Source organism: Pteronotus mesoamericanus, unplaced genomic scaffold (assembly GCF_021234165.1).
Source record: "Pteronotus mesoamericanus isolate MK-2021 breed Mesoamerican mustached bat unplaced genomic scaffold, CSHL_Meso_final scaffold_174, whole genome shotgun sequence".
NCBI classification, from domain to species: domain Eukaryota; kingdom Metazoa; phylum Chordata; class Mammalia; order Chiroptera; family Mormoopidae; genus Pteronotus; species Pteronotus mesoamericanus.
Window position 1 is genome coordinate 5,004,658 of NW_026555309.1, and position 19,793 is coordinate 5,024,450.

The window sequence follows — 19,793 nt, forward strand, 5'->3', positions numbered from 1 at the left end:
ACTTCCTTGTCAAGCCATTTCACTTGTTTTATTCAACTCATGTAAATACCCATTTTCTTTACTCAATCCATAGTGATTTAAAGCCAAATTGCCCACCAAATATTGTTACTGCAAGTTCTCTCTCAAAAAAAATTTCTCTTTCTCTAAAGAAGAGTGAATCTTGACAAATGTTTGTTGTACAGTCACAATATGCAAAACACTGCTACATTCCTTGTATGTATGCTATTTAATAAAATATAAGATGACCCAGGTCCAAGATTATTAAAACTTTATTATCATATGTCACAAGCAGTTTTGCCCTCTAATGTTTATGTGGTGAGAATTGAACATGCAGTATTTTTTCTGCTTAACACAGTCTGTTCTATAAGGTTCTAAAAATGCATAGCATGTGAAAAATCAAATTGTAATCACTGTTTTAAAGAGAGGATTTCCACTTTTATTTATTCCCGTGTTTAGCATTAAACAGCAATTCTATTTGATGAAGAACTAGATGAATACAACTTTCTGTTTTGCCTCAAAATATAGAGATAACCTGTGTCAGTAGTGTCCTACTAGAGCACATGAATGGAATTGTGTTTCCTTGAAATAAGACATTTTTCATTGTAACATAACAGGAATATGTAATAGAGGCAATGCACTGCTGGAGATCAGAAATGTTTTGGAAGATACATTTTTGGCAACATGGTAGAATAATTTCCCTGAACATAACTGTTGTTAAAAACAACTGTAAAATGTCCAATTTAAAACATGTTTTAATGGCATCAACAAGATAACAAGAACGTAAATTCTAATAAACTTGAAACTCAGTTTCCATAACTCAAAAATGGGGAACAAAAGACATATCCCAAAAGACAACCCAAGTTAAGAGTGTAATAGAAGAACATTTTCATAAAGCTGGAACCTCAAGCATCTGCAGTTTCAAAGCAAAGGTGACAACTAGACCCAAAAACCATCCCTCAAAGACTTTAGCCTCCAACCTTGTTATCAGATGGAGAAAAGGAAATTTTTTTCCTGAATATTCATAAAAAATAGATTAGTCCTCCCATGGATTTATAAACTAAATTCAGACCTCTTGGATGATCCAGAAAAATCTATAGGCCAAGAATTTAATTTAAAGTGGTAGTAGGCTATTAATGTCTCAAGGCACCTAGCAAATATAAATGAAAATCCAAAACCAAATGAAAATCTACCTTTAAAACAAATCATAAAATTTCCCAAAGATAGAGTTATGAGGAATTAGACTCACAGTCAACAATTCAGAATATACAAAGAACCAAGGTGCCATTCTTGTAAAGTAATAGGAAAAACAAATTGCTGCATTAAACATATGAAGATATCAAAAATATGACATAAATATAAATTACTATGCTCAAAGAAATAAAGGAGTGATTTGAGATGACTATAGAGAAAATGACTAGGTATCTTTGCAAAAAAAACCCACATAGAATTAGCAGAAATAAAAATGTGTAATACTCATTTTTAAAAATTCAACAGATGGTTTTAGCAGATTCAAAAGGATGGGGAAAAATAATGAACAAGAAAACATTTTCTGAGGATATTATACTGAAGGCAGTACAGAAAAATAAGAGTTAGAAAACATAGAATATTAAAAGACAGGTTTGAATAAGAAGTTCTGTGTGCCTGAATGGAATTCTGATAGGAAAAAAAAGAGAAAGAGAATACTACAAATGTAAGATTTTTAAGAGAATTTTAGCTGAGAATTTTCTAGAACTAATGAAAAGCACCAATCATCAGATTCTGGAAGCTGAAAAATTACGAGGAAAGATAAATTATAAGATATTATAGTCAATCTTGGAGATTTGACTATAATTTTAAAATGTATTGAGAGAAGCAGCATAGGACACAGTGCTTTTGGGGGAAATAAATTGCTCAGTTCTTACTAGTGCCATTGGAATTCAGGACATTTTTTTTAATGTGAGGAAAATAAAATATTTGAATAAGAGCTATTTTCAAGTGAAGAATAATGGAAGAGTACCACCAAAAGACCTCATTTGACAAATTTGAACAAATATTCGTCAGGGAGAAAGGGGTTTTTCCCAGAGAAAATATCTGGACAACAAGAAGAAATGATGAGCTTAGAAGGTTGGTAACTCAGCTACAGACATTGATGAATAAAACAGTAACAATGTCAAGATATACAACTATTCACAAGAAAATACCTATTGGGAAATTATAGTGTTCTAAAGTCATTGTATATTTTGAGAAGAAGGAAAAGATAATGATTAACTTTATTGATATCTTATGTACATATTCTAACAAATCTAGTGGAATTATCTAAATAAAAGAAGTAAAGCCTATATACTTGGAACTAATAAAGGGAAAACATGAAAAGGGAAAAAACTGATAATTTCAGAAGAAGGGAAGTAGAGAAAAGAAGCCTAGAAATGACAAGAAAAAGAAATATAAAAGTAGGGTAATAAAAACAAATCCAAACATATAATTAATCACAATAAATATTAGTGGACAAAATACTTGACTTAAAAGACAGAGATTTTCAGGCTGAAATGAAAAAAAAAACAAACAAACAGTTCCAGTCATAGGCTTATGTTATTGATGTGGAGTTTTTCATAGAGAGTATACACATGGATCATACTTTTAATCCACCCTGCCAGTTTCTGTCTTGGGTGTACTTAGGCCACTTACATGTAATGTGATTCTTGATATAGTAAGGATTAAAATTATAACATTTTATTTTGTATTTTCTATTTGTTCTCATTTTTTTCCATTTCCTTTTTGTGCCTTCCTGTGGGTTACTTTTTTCAGAGTTTTAATTGACTTACCCATAGTGTTTTTGAGTATATCTCTATGAATAGATTTTTAGTGGTTTCACTTGTATATATATATACATATAACAACAACTTTGCTTCAACCATCAAATATAATTTAGAAAGATTGTGAGGAGAAGGAAAGTCTCCTGTGTTTACTGATATTTTTTTGCTTACCATGTTCTTTCTTCTATCCTGATATTCTAGGAGTCCTTAATTGATCATTTCCCTTCTGTTTAGAGAACTTTCTTTAGTCATTTTTTTAGAGTAAGTCTGCTGTGACAAATTTTCTCCATTTTCTTTTATCTGAGAATGTCTTGATTTCCATAGATTCTGGAAGGATATTTGTTATGGGTATGAGATGCTCAATGGACAGTTCTTTTTCTTTTAGTACTTGAAAAGTATCATGCCACTTTGTTCTGGTTCCTTGGTTTCTGGTGATGAATTGATAATTAAAATTATTTTCCCCTGTAATTAAGGTGTTATTTTTCTCTGGCTATTGTCAGGATAATTTGTCTTTAGTTTTTAGAAATTTAATTATGATTCATTTTGTCACTCAACCAGAGGTTCACTCAACTTCTTCAGTATGTAAGTTTCTTTTGTCAAATTTGGGAAATTTCCAGCATTTTTTTTCTTTATTTTTTTTTTTCAGTTGCATCTTCTTTCTCATTTCCTCCCAGAATGAAAAAAATGTTAGATATTTTGTTGTAGTCTCACAGGTCCTTGAGTCTCTATTCACATTTTTTCCAATCTATTTTCTCTATGTTATTCAGATTGGGTAATATTTACTGTTCTATCTTTTATTTTACTCGTTTTTCCTCTGTTTCCTCCCTTCTGCTGGTGAGCCCATCCACTGAACTTTTTTTTCTAGTTACTGTATTTTGACTCCTAAAATTTCCATTTGGTTTTTTGTAGCTCCAATTTCTTTGTGGAGACTTTTTAGTTTTTGCTGAGGATTTCTAATTATTCATTTGTTTCAAGTATTCTGATAATTGCTTGTTGAATCATTTGTGTAACTGCTAATGTAAAATCTTTGTCAAATAATTTTAACATCTCTGTCCTCTTGGTTTTGGCATCTGTTGCTTATTTTTTTCATTTAGTTTGAGATCTTTTTGGTTCTTGGCCAGACAAGTGATTTTGATTGAAACCCAAACATTTTTTGCTTTATGTTTTGAGACTCTGGATCTCATTTAAACCTTCTGTTTTTACTGTATTTTTTCTGACACTAATCCAACATGGGAAGGGGATGAATCACCTTGTTACTGCCAGGCTGAGGTAGAAATACAGATGCCCCATTTATACTCTACTGATTCCTGAGGTAGGGGGCACCTCATTACTGCCCGGTGTCGGTAGGAGTTCCATGTCCCCACATGGCCTACACTGACGCCATGGTGGGAATAGCCTCATTAACTCTGGGTGATGGTGAAAGTCCTCACTCTCCACTCGCCCTCATCTTACCTGACCCCAGTGGGGAGAGGGCATGATGTCTCATTAATGCCAGGTGAGGGTGGAACTTCAGTCTCCCCACGTGGTCTCCACAGTCACTACTGGGGAGAAGGGACTCATTATTGGCTGGCAGAAATGAAAGTCTCAGCTCACTATTTAGACTTCTCTGACAGCATCCTTGCCTTGTTAACATCCTCGCTAGGGTAAGTAGAATTCAGGCTTCCTCCTTGCCCTTTCATTGCATTAGTAAGGGAGTGATTCCTCCCCACCCCCCACCACCACCCCACCATGGTATTTGACTAGAGTAGAGTGATTATTGTCTAAAAGTTTTTTTCTCTTGCTAGGCTGCCTTTTTCTGGTCCTCTGGCTAGGAAGAACAGGTTTTGGTGGTTTTGTTTTTTGTTTTTTGTTTTTTGTCTGCACCGATTGGCATTTCTGAGTTACCAGTTGCATCAGTTCCAAGTCTGTAGTATGTGCAGCAAAAAGAACCTAGGAAAATCACCACCTCCTCATTCCTCAGGTTACCAGCTGCTCAGATTCTTCTCATGTTTATTTTATATTTGTTGTCCAAGGTTTTTAGATGTACTTAGCAGGGAAAAGTGTTTTTTCCATCTTCTTGCAGGTATAAGTCTTCTCTGTATTGAATGTATCTTTATTGAATTTATTTCTATAAATTGTTGAATTTATTCCTATAACCATAAATGAGGAAATAAATTCAAGAATGAGGCACAAATGCAAAGATGTCTGTAAAGAACTTTACAACCTGTATATATATATATTAATGAAATATTTGAACAATTAAGAATTAATCTAAACCTTCAAGGGCCATACTATGGTGTAAGAAATCTGCATTCTGGAGCTTGACTGAGCTAGATTCCGATGCTAGTTCTAGCACTCACTAGCTGTGTTTCTTGAGTGCTGGGTGCTTTTTAAACCTCTGTAAAATGACAATAAAAATACCCACTTTGTAGGGGTTTTTATTAAAATTTAATTAGAATCTATATGTAATGCATACCGTAATGCATACAATAGGTAATGAACAAATATCAGCTGCCTATTCTTCCCCTAAATTTATAAGAAGTGAAAATATATTTGGAAAAACGTTAGCCTTTTTTTACTTTAAAATATGAAGCTCTCTGAAACAGAGGTCTAAACATCATAAATATGTTCTTCTGTGATACTAACACTACTTTAGATGGCAATATTGAACAGGAAGTGTACTTACTGCGCATAAAAATGTGGGGAAAAGCATTATCCCTATAAAGAAATTTACGAATACAGACCCTCACTAGAAGCAAGGGAATGAGTGTGGCTGAGATAAAAGCTCGGGATGCTGACAGTGTGTCTCTGTGCGATAAGCACGGCTGTATCAGAGCTCATAAAAATTAACACTTATTCAACCCCTGACACTAGAGGAGAGCCCAGAAGACAGATCATATGATAGGTACTGCTTTATTTCGTCTGTTTGTACACTTACAATCTAAAAACCTGGAAACTAACAGACTGATCGAGCCTCATTTGTCCTTTGAGAAACATTTTAATGTCCAAAATGTATGAGCGTGATTAAAAAGAGGTTAATTCGGTCTATCCCTTGATACCCTGAATATTAAAAACACACATGTCAAGTTGGTGAAGACTGTTTCACCAAATTAGGTCATAGCCACGGGTTAGTGATAACTGAAGAAGAAAATAAAGTGCAAGTTCACACTAGAAATATCTCAACCTTTGCCCACCATTTTCACTCGTCCTACCATCAGGGACATGCCCCAGGGTGGATTGGTTGCTGCGTCACCAGCACCCTTCCCAGGGAGTGGGCAGCGACAGGCTGCTCAAGCAGCTGCCGCAGTGTGGACCTACAGCAGCAAGAGGAAGGCAAGAAGCATCATCAAAAGAAAAATAACCTACTTTAACACCATCCGCAGTTTATTGCTTAAGAGATTACTGTACAATCTGATTTTCAGCGAATGGCTTCTCTGTAACATTAATACTTCGACAGTTTCAAGTTTTTGCCTATATTATTTTCTAAAGTAGAAGCATTTCCTTTCTTTTCCAAATGAAAAAAAAAATCTAGTTCTTCCTGAATATGTATATTTTAAAAGGATTCTTTAAGGAAGGAATTCTTACAGGCAGCCTCAATGACAAATAAAAACTGAAGAAACTTTTGGTCCATAATCCTCTCTTTTCTCTTCTCATGCTGGGTTGCCATTAAGTCAAACCTCCATGGGAGTCTTAAATGCCACGGCAGACATGTTCCCGCCAGCTGTTTGTGGAATTGTATAGGTCACCCAGCCCCGGGGTTCAACTTTAGTGTTCTTGGATCTGTTCTGGCTCCACTGGAGGGTTGAAATTCAATCTTCACTCACTGTTCTGTAACAAATTGCTGCTTTGGACTTTTGCTAAAATAGTCGCCTTACTCCTGGCTTGAGCTATTCATGGATGGTAGGCATTTTTTAAGGTCGGCCTCTGCTTGGCAAAGTTGGGTTGTAGAATAATTTCTGGCAGGGGAAGGAGACTTAGAAGCCAGATCACAGGATGAAATTTCCCTCTTTAAAGACCAAGGGGCATCCTCAAACAAATATTGACAGATCATTTTCTTCTGCCTAACTTTTGTGAAACCCTGAGTATCACTGTATTACTGACTTAGTATGAAAGAGAGAATGAGAGTATTCACCTCCTAGTTTCTTAGGGCATTTTTTAAATATCTCCTCATTGGTATCTGCAGTGCTAGAAAACAAGTGTGAATACGCCCTCTAGACAAAAACCTATTGGTAAATTATAAGTTTGTTTAAAAAAAATGTGTGCTGCCAAAGGAAATATTTTAAAAGTTTACTTAATTATAAGAACCTCATTTCCCCTAATTAAACCCCACAGCTGGAAACTTTGCATATTGAGTTAAGCTAACTGACTTGATATAAGAGTAGTGATTAAAATAATCCCTAACAATGAATAAACTAATTTCTTTTTAGTCAGCTTTAGGTTTCCCAACAGCATGTTTTGTGCTCAGTTCTTACCTCTGATTTTAATTATTTTAATTATATTTGACTTAACCTAAATTGAAAATCACTTGACTTTTTGTGTACATATTGACAGGAAGAGAGGAGAGTGTCTCCTTACCTGTATTGAGTTCATCAGAGACGTCCACAGCTCCTTTCTTTAAGGCGTTATCAAGACACACAGTCCACAGGTTCCATCCTAGATTTTAACTTGCATTTTTTTTTTAAAAAAAAAAAAGGATAAGTGAAGCCCACAATTGGAATAGGGGATCTGATGCTGTGTCAGATCTTCTAGAAGGAATGCCAACACATTAGCTTCAAAACTAATTTTCCTCCTCGCTTTCAATAATTGCCACAGTACCCATCTAGCAGCTTTACTTTGGTCAGAGTGAAAATGTAAGCTGAAATGACCTGGTTTATCCTTCACCTCTCACATATAATTGACTCTTAGATTTTGCTTCTTGAGTATTTCCTCCTGGTCCCTTTTCTAAATTCTCTTGGTTCTTAGATCAGGTTGCCATCCTCTGTCATCTGATGGTAGCAATAGCTTCCAACATGTGCCCCACCTGCAGCCCAGCCTTACCTCCCTGCTCCTGTTACAATACCAGATCAGAACACTCCCAAGCCTGTGACGGAGGGGTTTTCTAAATTCTAAAGCATGGTGCTGTTTACGGAACTTCTGTATGCATCAGATAAAGCTCTAATGGCTTCCCAACACCTGCACAGTAAATTCCAGACCCTTTAACCAGGTGCACCTTGCCCTCCTCTTCCCCGATGAGGCACTCCCCCAAGCATGTCCTCTACACCAGTGTTTTGCAAACTATAATTTCTCACTCATGGGTAGGTTGGAAATTAATATAGTTGATCTAGGCTAGCACTGTTAATGCAGAAGAATAGAATAGACCTGCTATTTCCAACTGGTATGCCATAAGAATTTTTTAAACATTCAATACCTAACTATTTAGTCAGGAAGACTCAACTCCTTTCCCTTAGATTGTCAAATAAAATAATGACAGCGGCCAACCCAATAATAGCTATCAATGTGAATGAATAAAAATTATCTATTCTTGTCAGATCAGCAAAAAAATATATTTTTGGTGTGCCACAGAATTTTAGTAATTAAGTTGTGTGTGCCATGAGATGAGAAAGGTTGCAAATCACTAGACTAGACTCTGGCACACATAATAAGACTAACCATTTTGCTGTGAGATTACTGTTATCTATGGTTGTTGAAGAAACTGAAGTTTGACTAAATAGCAGAACTGGTTAGTTTCTTAAAGGTATAGCTGGCCTCTTCTAAAAAACAGAGAGAGGGTTTGCCTCATTTAGAAATGGGTGGGAAAGGAGGAAGGAGGGGAGGAAGGAGGACTACCCCACTATGCTTCTTGTATTTCTGTCTCTTGTGATACAGCTTATTTCAGAATTTAACCTCATTAGGCAATACACGTTTTATTGGGCGATTTCAGAGTAATATGGAAGAAGGAACAGAGGATAGGGGCATGAAGATGCTAGTCTCATCTCTGACGCTAATTAGCTGATTATGCTGAGTTTATTTATACAATAGGGGTAGTAATATTTATCCTATTTTGTTAGCATCAAATTAGATTAATTGATGTTAAAATTAATCTAATTGATTAAAGTGTTAAATAATGTCAAACCCATAGTATTACTATCCATTCAAGCTTTAGGGCACCTTTTAAATACATTGTTTTATTCTCTGACACATTGAGAAGCTGGTGAAATGGATGTCACTCTACGAATTGACATGCTAAGTCAGGGCACAAAATATACTGAATGACTTTACTGAGTGAATTTATGGTATGTAAATGCCCTTCACAGGCATTCTTTTGGCTCATCACCCTCCATAAATCTTTCCATTTGTGGTATAGTATCTGTTCATTTTTTAACAGGAAACTTTCTTTGATATGTTACCCATTACCTTAATTCTTCAAAAAGTAGACTTGCAGCTCAACATAAAGCTCCTTTCCGGTGTCCAGTATTGTTTACTTGACCAAGTAATCTACACTTTCCTTATTGAATTGCAAGATGGGAAATGCCCATCTAACTTCCTTGGTTTATAGGGACTCAAAATGTATACACAGAATTCAAGGAGTCTTTTCCAGGGTTCTGGAGACGATAGTTTCACAAAGGAAAGCTAGTTCAGAGAAGAACTTAGACAGTCACACCTGGCATTACGGAAAATATTCCTCCTCTGAGCACTCATGGTTCCACCTCACCTGGCTGCATGCACACTAGTGGTCGTTCAGGCCACTGGCGATGTTACTAAAAACCAAGCAACAGAAAAAGGAGGTACATTAAACTTGATTTGACTATTCAACCCACTAAATGATCAGTTTCTGATTGCACTGGAATAGCCTTTGCTATCTGAACCCTACCAAAAGTAATATGAAACCATGCAGAAACTATGGTTTGCAGAGACGCTATTACTGTCCTTATTGGATGATTCAAATCATGATCTCGCCATAGTCTGGAATTCCTGGATCCATCAAAGTTTGTGCACATCCTAAAGCCTGGTCACCTGTCTATGGGTACATAGTAACTTCTCCAAAAATAGCACCGACTTAAAGAAAGTGGTAAATCTCCAGGATATTAGGACTCAACCATACATCTCTATGAAGTAGGATAATGTACAAATGTCAATGGTCCTTTTTATCAGAGCCATAAAAATATTCAAAAAATACAGCTTAAAACATAAGATCATACTGTGGCCTAGGCCACATCTATGAACCAGGAGTTGGGCATCATCAACATAAGCATGAAACATCTGTTGGGAAATGGGAGCTATGAGATTTTAGAGAAAAGGAATCGTAGATGATGGCGGTGGAGCTAAAGGCTATGTGGACTTTCCAGACATAAAACAGCCCGCTTAGTAACCCAACAGTGACTTGACGTGGCTCAGGATATATCGACTTAGCTAATAGGAATATTAACTACAGCTTTTAAATTCCCACTCTGAATCTTAATGGTTATAAAATATTTACTTTATGAAATCCCAGACTACTGGTTATACAGATGAAGGTATCAGTCACACAACATGCTTTAATTTTCCAGGCTTTTAAGAAACTATCATTTGATCAAGTGCTTTCGTGTGATTGTACCAACACGAGTACCCTGTTTTGATCTTTTCTAATATCTCTGCCTCTAGTGAGCAAGGGACAAGTCCAAGAATCAGAATAAAAGGCAGCTCATCTTCCTAGGAAGTTGAATCTCCAAAGGTACTCACTCCCTGAGAATGCGCACTTGCCCGGCTCTTCTTTGAGCAGAGGCTTATGATGTAGACACAGCCTAGGTAAATGCTCCGGAAAATGTTTGGTCAACTGGAGTTTTCACAGCTCTTTAACTACATGCAAATTAATTCCCACAAATATTAATAATTATAAGCAAGTATGCAAAATACCATGTGAAGCATCGAGCATAATATATGGATCAGTAAGAAAACTACTGTTTTGAGGTGTTTGTTTGTGTCTATATTCCTTGGGCATAAAATAAGGAAGCAGGGATGCTTCTTGAGCTATTGGGAATATGTATAGTTAATGCAGGGTGTGACTAAGATTCCTAGATTTAGAGGAAATATTTTCACCTTAAAGCCTGATAAAAGGACATGCTTGACTCTAAGGTAAGAACTGTTAAAACACACCCCTTTCCACTTTTCACAGCTCCAAAGAATTTAGACACAGAACATTCATTCAGCCTCTCCCAACCTGTGTTAGATACATTGTACTTTATATGGTCAAACGATACTTTACTTTTTTTTCCAAAACCATAATGATGAAGACTGCCAAACTTTCTACAATTTGATTATGAAAGTTACGATCCAGAAGCAACATTCACATCCTAACAAGTGCGGCATATTGGGTTGCTCCCCTGTCAGGTTGTGGTGATTTCTCTCTCTCTCTCTCTCTCTCTCTCTCTCTCCCCCCCTCCCCCTCCTCCCTTCCTTTCTCCCTCCCCCAAATAAACATATCCTTCGGTGAAGATTTTTAGAAAAAGAAATGATTTTATTTTTCTTTATGTCACTGCTTCCTGTTTTAAACTGGTGACTGGTTAGTTTTGCTTTCTCTGGGATGTCTTGTTACCTTTCTATTTTATTGAATTCTCTTTTATTTAAACTTCAAGCTCTTCAAATGTCATCCATTCTCTTCTTTGCTGTGGCGTCTGTGCCGCTGCCCTCTTTGAGCCCCCCTCCTTCCGCTCTTGTCCAGACTGGTTGCTTTTCTTTAATGCTACAGTCCACGTGTGGTCGCTTCCTCTCACTGCTCTCCTGCCTCAGAACCACTGTTTTCCAGGCAGCATATTCAGCGGTGTACAGGTAAATGTACAGCACTAAGCTCTCATAACACACACAAAACCCTTATTTTTAGCATTTCCCAATGTTCACATTGTAAATATTCTCATAATAGCCAACGTCAAGTTCCTAACCTGAGGTCACTAACCTTGGAGTTGGGAAGAGAGGCACCTGATCCACGGGCCCAGGCCTGTGTCGGCAGCTCCAGCACACCATTGATGAGAACCACTTTGGCAGAGATTTCTAAAATATATTCACACTTCGGAGTTAACAAAGCAACCAGGATAACATTTAATTTCACTTAGTGGCTCTGAGCCATTATTAGTCAAGCTCTGAGGCGAAAGTGATGTCTCTAGAGTATAACATGTAGAGAGAAGATATTTGCTTATAAACTAAATAGCTTATAAAATTTAGATTAAAAATTAAGTAAAAATTGCAATGGTATTTTCCTTATTTTTTGAAGGGCTTTTTGTTGTCGTTAGTTGATTTTTTTTAAATACAATACTCAGCCACGTCTGGATGGCTTAGTTGATTGGAGTGTTTTTCCAAACACTGAAAAGTCATGGGTTCGATTCCCTGTCAGGACACATACTGGAGGCAACCAATCTCTTTCTCTCTCACACTGATCTCTCTCTCTCCCCCCACCCCCACTCCCGCTTCTTCTTCTCTCTCTCAAATCAATAAACATATCCTCAGGAGAAGATTTAAAAAATAAATGAATAAATAAATAATAAAATTAATAAAAACAGTACTCAAATCCAGTGTTCATGGTTTGTATAGTTGTTATAGCTTCCCCTCACCTGATCTTTGATATGATCCTACCATTTGATTTTCTTAATGGCCTTGTGTTCGTGCCCTTATTTCAAGCCACCGTAAGTCCATTTTTAAGTAAGTTATCAGAGAACAAACATTAATAAATAGAGAAATATAGTGCCTTCAATACAGATTGTGGATTTTCTGATAATTGGTGTTAATTTGCTTATATTTCATTATGCATGCTTTCATCAATATCATAAAAGAGAATGCTATCCGTAAATTTTCTGACAGGAAAAAAATGAGTTTTTCTCTATTTGAAAAGTTCAATTGAAAGGTTTTTGTGATGCGCAACAACTTCAAAATGGGGTTGCTTTTCAAAATAAATTGCCTGCAGCTGTTGCTGCATTTTAGGGAAAAGTTCCTGGAACCAAATTGGAGTCACGAGCAGAGACAAAAGGGACCGAAACCACAGTGGGTGCTGCTCCTTGTCGCGCTCTGATTAATTTTTTTAGCCATTCCTGTGCGTCGTCCCATTTGTGAGTGCAGGAAAGGTGACAAATCACTTCACGATCAGGACGTAGCCAGGAAACGAATGTGGTTCTGCTTGGTTGCCTGTAGCATTTGCTCTTTCCTCGTCCAGGCTTACTGAAGGTGAATCTTAACCAAGGTAGATTCAGCTTACTGGATAGTGGACATGTCTTTATGTCCAAGGAAATTAAAGCCATTCAGGCATACACCTGCCACATAACTAGAAAAATACCTAGGGTGCCATTTTCATTTCAAATCTGCAGTTTCTAGTGTCATAAGTATGGCTAATGGTTGGATCATTTTATTAGAATTACTATTATATCAAAGTAAATCTAGAAAAATGCTGGAAATGTGTAAGGTTAGTGTCCAAATACAGCAGGTGGAATCATAAATTTTTTAGATATAGAAAACAATAAATATCATGTGTACATGATAATGACATCGTTGGCATTCACTGGACTATACAAAATCCATCTCTTCCATCGTAAGTACTTTCAGTGTGTATTTTAAATACAATGTGGAATTATTTAAAAATGTAGTTGTGCATAATGCAAATACAATAAATTGTGGCACATCTAAAATTGTTATGGGACCATAATATTTATTTGGATAGTCAAAAACAAGTCTACCTAATCTGAGTTTTCACGAAGGTATATAGTCTCAAAAAATAGGATTCAAAGGGATTCTTTTAATTTTTTTCATGGGGGCATTGAGCCCAGAGTAAATCCATAAATACGCTTTATTTTGAAAAAGTGGTTAATCATGTCATTATCATTGGTGACAGCCTAATGAAAGGAAAAAGACAAAACAGAAGATTTGATTATTTATTTTCACAGAGAAAGGCAGAGATGGTAGGGTTGTTTTTTAAACAATACTAGTTTTAGCATTGCCAGTCTGAAGTTATTGTTCCAAATATATTATGCTAAGCCAACCATTTTACTAAAAATAATGATGAATTACTATCATAAAACATAGTGTCATAAAATATCTGTCTAGATTTTCAACTATAGAAAATGATTTAAAGAGTATAGCTCTCCAGATAGGTTTCAAATCTATTTATACTTGAAGTCATAATGCTCAAAGTTGTCTTAGTATATTTTCTGAGAAAAGCTATATAAAACAGTATATGAAATAGGTATCACAACTCTAGAGATAACTCTGCCCATTACTATGATTGAAAAAGAACATGCAGCCTCCTCTAAGTGTAAAATGAAGATTGAAATGGAATGATTATGCTTGGGTGAAATGCTCATGAACTCTCCTTGCTTTGTTTTAGCTTTCAGCATTGGAGAGGCAGATCTTTGACTTCCTTGGTTTCCAGTGGGCGCCTATTCTGGGAAATTTTCTACATATAATAGTTGTCATATTGGGTTTGTTCGGAACAATTCAGTACAGACCCCGATACATCGTGGTGGTAAGTCTTATTTTTACCGTGTCTTTTCATATAAACACTACACAATTGCTCTGAGGAGATGAATAATTAAAGTTGTCCCCTCAGCGATGATGCAGCATTGCTGTTCTAGCCGTCACATACTGAATTCTGTTAATAGACGATTTTCTGTGGAAAAAGTGACAATGAATGTCTCCAATGACAGCAAAACAACATGACTGTAAATGTGAGACTCGCAGTGTTAACTAAATTCAAGTATCACAAGGAATTTTTTTTTTTTTATTTAAAGTGAGGCTTGGGTAGATAGACTAAGAGGTTTGTTGAGGTCTTGATGTTATGATGAGATGTAAATATACATTAACTGTCATTTCAATTGACATGTATCACCCTATAAAGCTAACCTACGTAGCTGTAACTGTTTGCTAACTGAAAACAATAATGTAATATAACTTTAATTGATTTAGGATGCTACAAATGCATGTACTAAAAGTTATTTAGTACTTGCCTCTAATATATTTTATATGGTGTACTATTGAACACTTCCCCATTTTGTTAAGAGAAATTTGGAACATGAATCCATACTCCAAACTATATCAGACAGGGTTAGCACACCCTCCTTCCAAGGACAGTTGAACAAGGGTGTGTGGTGATCCACAGTAAAATGGAAGTTATTCACAGTTATTAGTTTTCTATAAAAAGAAGGTAATATTTTAGGCTACATGTATAAGAAGTTTGTAAGAAATAACAAGCATAGATAAATAGTTGTAATAGAAGTGACAGGCTCTAAAATGCTCACCGAGTCTGTTAATGTACAGTACTAAGTAGAATTATGAAATATTTTCTTGTAATATAGTAACATTACCTCATTACAAGGAAATCTAGACTTTAAAATAGGCCATCTTTCCATTTTGACTTAGTCTAATCATATCTATAGGAAAGAATAAAGTTAGAAAGTTTTCTGTAAATGCATTACTTCTCTATTTTGAGTCTCAAAATTGGCTTTTTGGAATCTTTCATCATGTCCCAGAGGTGAAGGTCAGTGGCCCAGAGCACAGACTGTGCGCTCAAAACAGCTGCCCCGGGGCATGGCAGTGACTGCTGTCACTCAGCTGGCTGGGGGGCCAACGGTTCTTGCTCTGGATTTCTTCTCTGAGCCTCTGCTAAGCCGTGGTATAATATGCCAGAAAAACGTTTCCTGGAGTTGGACTTGCAGAATGTGATGCTTTAATATACATAATATCAGACATTGTTAGATTTTTATGTTCTATTTTGTTGCTATGAGCACAGAGCACTCTTACTCATTATGAACTTTTTGTTTTATGATGTTTGTGTTCTGCTGAAGCACAGCATGCCAGATGGCTATGAAACCAATGGCTTCTATGGAATGAAGTTGTTAGTATATGTTAGTGACATTAACTAGTCCTATTGCTTTTACCCTCTAAACCTTAGTTCTTCATGCTCTTCACACAACTATCTATGTTGAGGCATCTGCATTCTCTTTCCTATACATGGACTTCTTGCTTGCATTCCCCCTTCATCTCTTCCAATGTGTCCTTCGCACTTTTCCTGAACCACTGGCTTAAGAGCCTTCATTCTCTTCAGGAGAAAATATAAGAATAACCTCAGTTCACCAAGCTGACCAAACTCTGGTCTCACAATCAGTTTTTCCTTCCTTCTTTCATTCCTTTCTTCTCCCATTCCTCTCCCCCTTCTTCCCTTTTTTTCTCTCTTAAATTCCCTCCTCCCTCTTTTATTTATGTATTCATTTAAACTTTGCATATGGAGTTTCTGCTATGTATTCAGCATTGTTTTAGGTGTGGGGTACATTGGTGAGCAAACACAAACACAAATATTCTGTCCTCCTGGGTACTTACAGTCTAGTGAGGGGAAGTGGGCCTCTATCAAACAATCATCCACATAAATGTTAAACTGTAACTGTGATGAGGAGCACATGTGCCATGAGGCATGTGATGTGGACATCCATCCAACCCTGCAGAAGTGAATGCAGCGCAGAGAATGGCAGTGTGAGTGTAAGTTCACAGGGGAGAAGGGACTGGAGGGCTTCTGGGCAGGAAGCAGTACAAGGCACAGAGTTGGATGTCAATAGCTCTAGTTTCCTTTCACTCACTAAGCATTTATTGAGAACCTGCTACACTGAGCCGGACAAATAGAAAAGAATGTAAATTACAGTGTTGCTGCCCTGTCGGAGCTCATTAAGTAAAGTGGGGAGGCACAGGGGGCAGGGTCCCTGAAGGATGGGAATAGTGATGAGGTAGGGGCCTGGAGAGAGCATGAGCCAGCCTCAGAGACATGAGAGAACAGCGAGTTTGTGCCCTCAGCGTCCTGGCCCCTCCATTTCCACCTGCTCTTCAGCCTTGCACGTGTGTAGCCTTGCTTGGTGTTTGTGCCCAGCTCTAGCCACATTTTCTTCTTCACACGCACACTTCTTTCCACGTGCTACCACCAGCCCATCCCACTGAATGATTTGTGCTTCCCTAAGACCATATGCTGTTGTTTGATGCCTCACTTTGCACGCACCTGGCATGCCGTGTGCTCCTTACCTACTTGGGAAGTGGGTAATAATTTTTCAACTTGAATGATCACCTCTTAACAGCCTTACCTGATGACCCCAGTCTGGGATAAGTGCCACTCTCTCTGTTCTCTTAGATCCTGCTGACTCTTCCTGTCCTAGCTCTCTACACAGTCAGCATCCTTGCTTCTGGCCCATCTCACCCCCTCCACCAGTGTTCTCCTGCCCGGCAGACCGTGCCTATCCATAGCTATGTTCTAGGTCTATCCCAGTATGCTTAATACTTGATTGAACGAGTAATAAATGAATTAAAGGTCATTGGATGAAGTGACTTTACAGGATGAACAGTAATTTCTAATTCAAGGATATGTCTGAGTTCAAAAAGAAAAACTGGCCTTACTGTGTTGCTTATCTTAATCTGACTTGAGGATTCACATGAAAAAGTAGTATGTGCTACTCTGCCTGCACCTACCTCAACTGCTTTTTGTCTAAGCATTATAGTATCTTGGGCTCCTGCCGCTGTAATTAAGGAGGTCTCACAGCACAGCCTATCAGAAAAATTCACCCAAATCACAAAATGAAAGAGTAATACTAAAAAGGTATAATTTGCTCTTTCTATATGTATTTTTAGAACACAAAAACAACTTTGGTATGTAGTACTCTTTGACTGATCAAAACTTACTTTAGCTATGGTGCAAGGTAGAGCAAATACATTAGAGAATACCAAGGTTAGAGGAAGAGTTTGCATGCACCCTTTGCGTTTCTTTAGCTAGGGACAAAATGAAGCAGAGTATGGGCTGTGGAATCCTATTTTGCAGTCATAAATTGCTGTTCTAGTATCAGCTGTCTAGTCCTGTTTATTCTTATATCAGATATGCAAAAATCTTACTCAGGAATTCCAAAATGAGGTTTTGCCCTAGAATTATTTAAATCATTATTATTTCCTGGACAATAAATTAATTTAATCAAGCAGTTTTAAATTAATTTAAATGCAGAAACATTAGCTAATTTAACATTTTTTAAATAAAGATTAACTGTGAAGTTAAAATTAACTCGAAATTGCCTTTGAAGTAAAAAGAAGCCAAATAAATTTTCTAGGCCTACAATTTAGTTATTTGGACTTTTATGCCAGTGTTCATATGCAAAGGACAGCAACTTGCTTTAATTTAAATTGCAACGTAGGAAAATTTCCCTACAATGTCATTATACATCTCCTTCCTGAGCTACTGCCTAACATGACAATTATGAGTGTTAGGTTTCCATTTAACTGATGCCAGATTTAAATCCTCCTTCACCGATTTTTGGCTGTGAACACTTGGGACATTTATTTGCTTTCTTTGTACCATAGTTTATTTGTAAAAACCTGATTCATAGCTGTTTTTAAGAACTATATAACACTCGTGACTTACTTAGCATAACCTAACAGAGTAAACACTTAATAAATAATGAACCATTTAATGTCTTTTTTTTTTCCTAACCTGTTGTACATAACATTTTATCTTATTGACACACATATGAATGAATGAATGAATGAATGGGCTTTCTGGTAATTGGAAAGCAAACAAGCTCAGGAAGTAAAAATAAATCATGTTATAGACTAATTGCTTGATGACAGAGAAACAGACTGCAAGACTTCTAAAGTTCATTTCAATTAAAAAATGCTGAAATATCCTCAAAAAACTGGGAAATATTTGCAAAACCACGTAAAGCACATGAACTTTTAAAAAAAATCTTTATCGCCTTTGTCTATTTGAATTAGGATTTAAAATATATGTGCTAAACTTAAAGTAGGATAAATAAATAGGTAGATAGATGGTAGATAATTGTAGACTGGCTTTGTTTTTGTTTTATTTTTTACATTGGGAAATTAAGTCTTCTATACTGCAAATATATTTATACAGATACATGAACATTTGGGCTTGCTCCATGATAATCAAAGAGTATTTGTTAAAAATGGAGTTTTATCTCTGTTTTATTCTTCTTTCAATTAAATTATAAATAAAATAACCTGCATCAAAAAAGAATACCTATGTTGTGCTAACACTTTTTGCCTAAGTAAAAACATTTATGGATGTATTTGTATTGCTAGAGATTTCTTTCCTTTTATCTCCATGTAAAGAGTTGTGTCTGAGGTCCACATTGAGGTATTCGGTTTTCATCTCATTGCAGTCCAGGAGTTAGTCATACAAATTGTCTTTTAATTAGGAGAAAAGAAACTTACATTGTTGCTTTAAAAAATGGTGTTCACATCATGCAAACACATTAATTGCAAAATGCAAAAGAACCATCATTCAAAAACATTGCCAGTTATAAAATACATACGAAGGAAATAAATTTTTGATGAACTGGTAATTTAGTGAATTGATCATTTGATAAATTGCAAAATTTGGTGAAGTATTAACTCTCAAACTAGTCTGTAGTCCTTTTCTTAAGATTTAAAAAAATAAAGCCTGTCATGGAAACCTTAAGCACCCCAGCCTCAGAGTCAAACTGTTTGAGTTTCTATCCCAAGTAATGATAAAATGATCCTCTCTCTACTTCGGTTTCAGTGTGATGACTGAATGAATTGATCTATGTAAAGTGCTTAGCACAGTACCAGGAACACAGAAAGCAGCACAGTAATCACTCTGGTTATTAAGAATTTAGCAGCTGATAGGTGGAGTCTGTTCAGACTGGGAATTCTATCTCTGAAAGTTCAGAAGTGGCATCAATAGTACAGCTGGTGGGAGATCCTACACTTCGATCACTACACTTGTGCTCTGATTTTTAAATAGGTTCGTTTTGTAATGCATTTGTTATAACTGTGAGTTGATTGACATTCCTAAAACTATACTTAAGGATTAGGTTTGTAGTCCTAAAAATTAAAAATCATATGGTTTTGCAATTAATTCAGTTTATTTCTTCCTTTAGTCTTGATTCAGTTTATGTCCTTTTCTTAACCTTTATTAGGAGTTTTTTTTTATTACTTAGTGGTCTGCAATCTCTCTCATTCTAATATGCTCGTAATTAGATTGATTTAGAATGAAAAACATCAGATACCTGATCCCATCTTATTAGC

At 36.3% G+C, this 19,793-nt stretch overlaps 1 protein-coding gene across 1 annotated transcript in view; it reads left to right on the forward strand.

Annotated features, from left to right (window-relative positions):
* The window catches only part of NKAIN3 (sodium/potassium transporting ATPase interacting 3), a 527,170-nt gene that overhangs the window by 236,166 nt on the left and 271,211 nt on the right, over window positions 1-19,793 (forward strand). Inside the window, 1 exon segment of the mRNA XM_054590189.1 lies at window positions 14,092-14,229. Within this exon segment, the coding sequence (XP_054446164.1) occupies window positions 14,092-14,229 (138 nt within the window).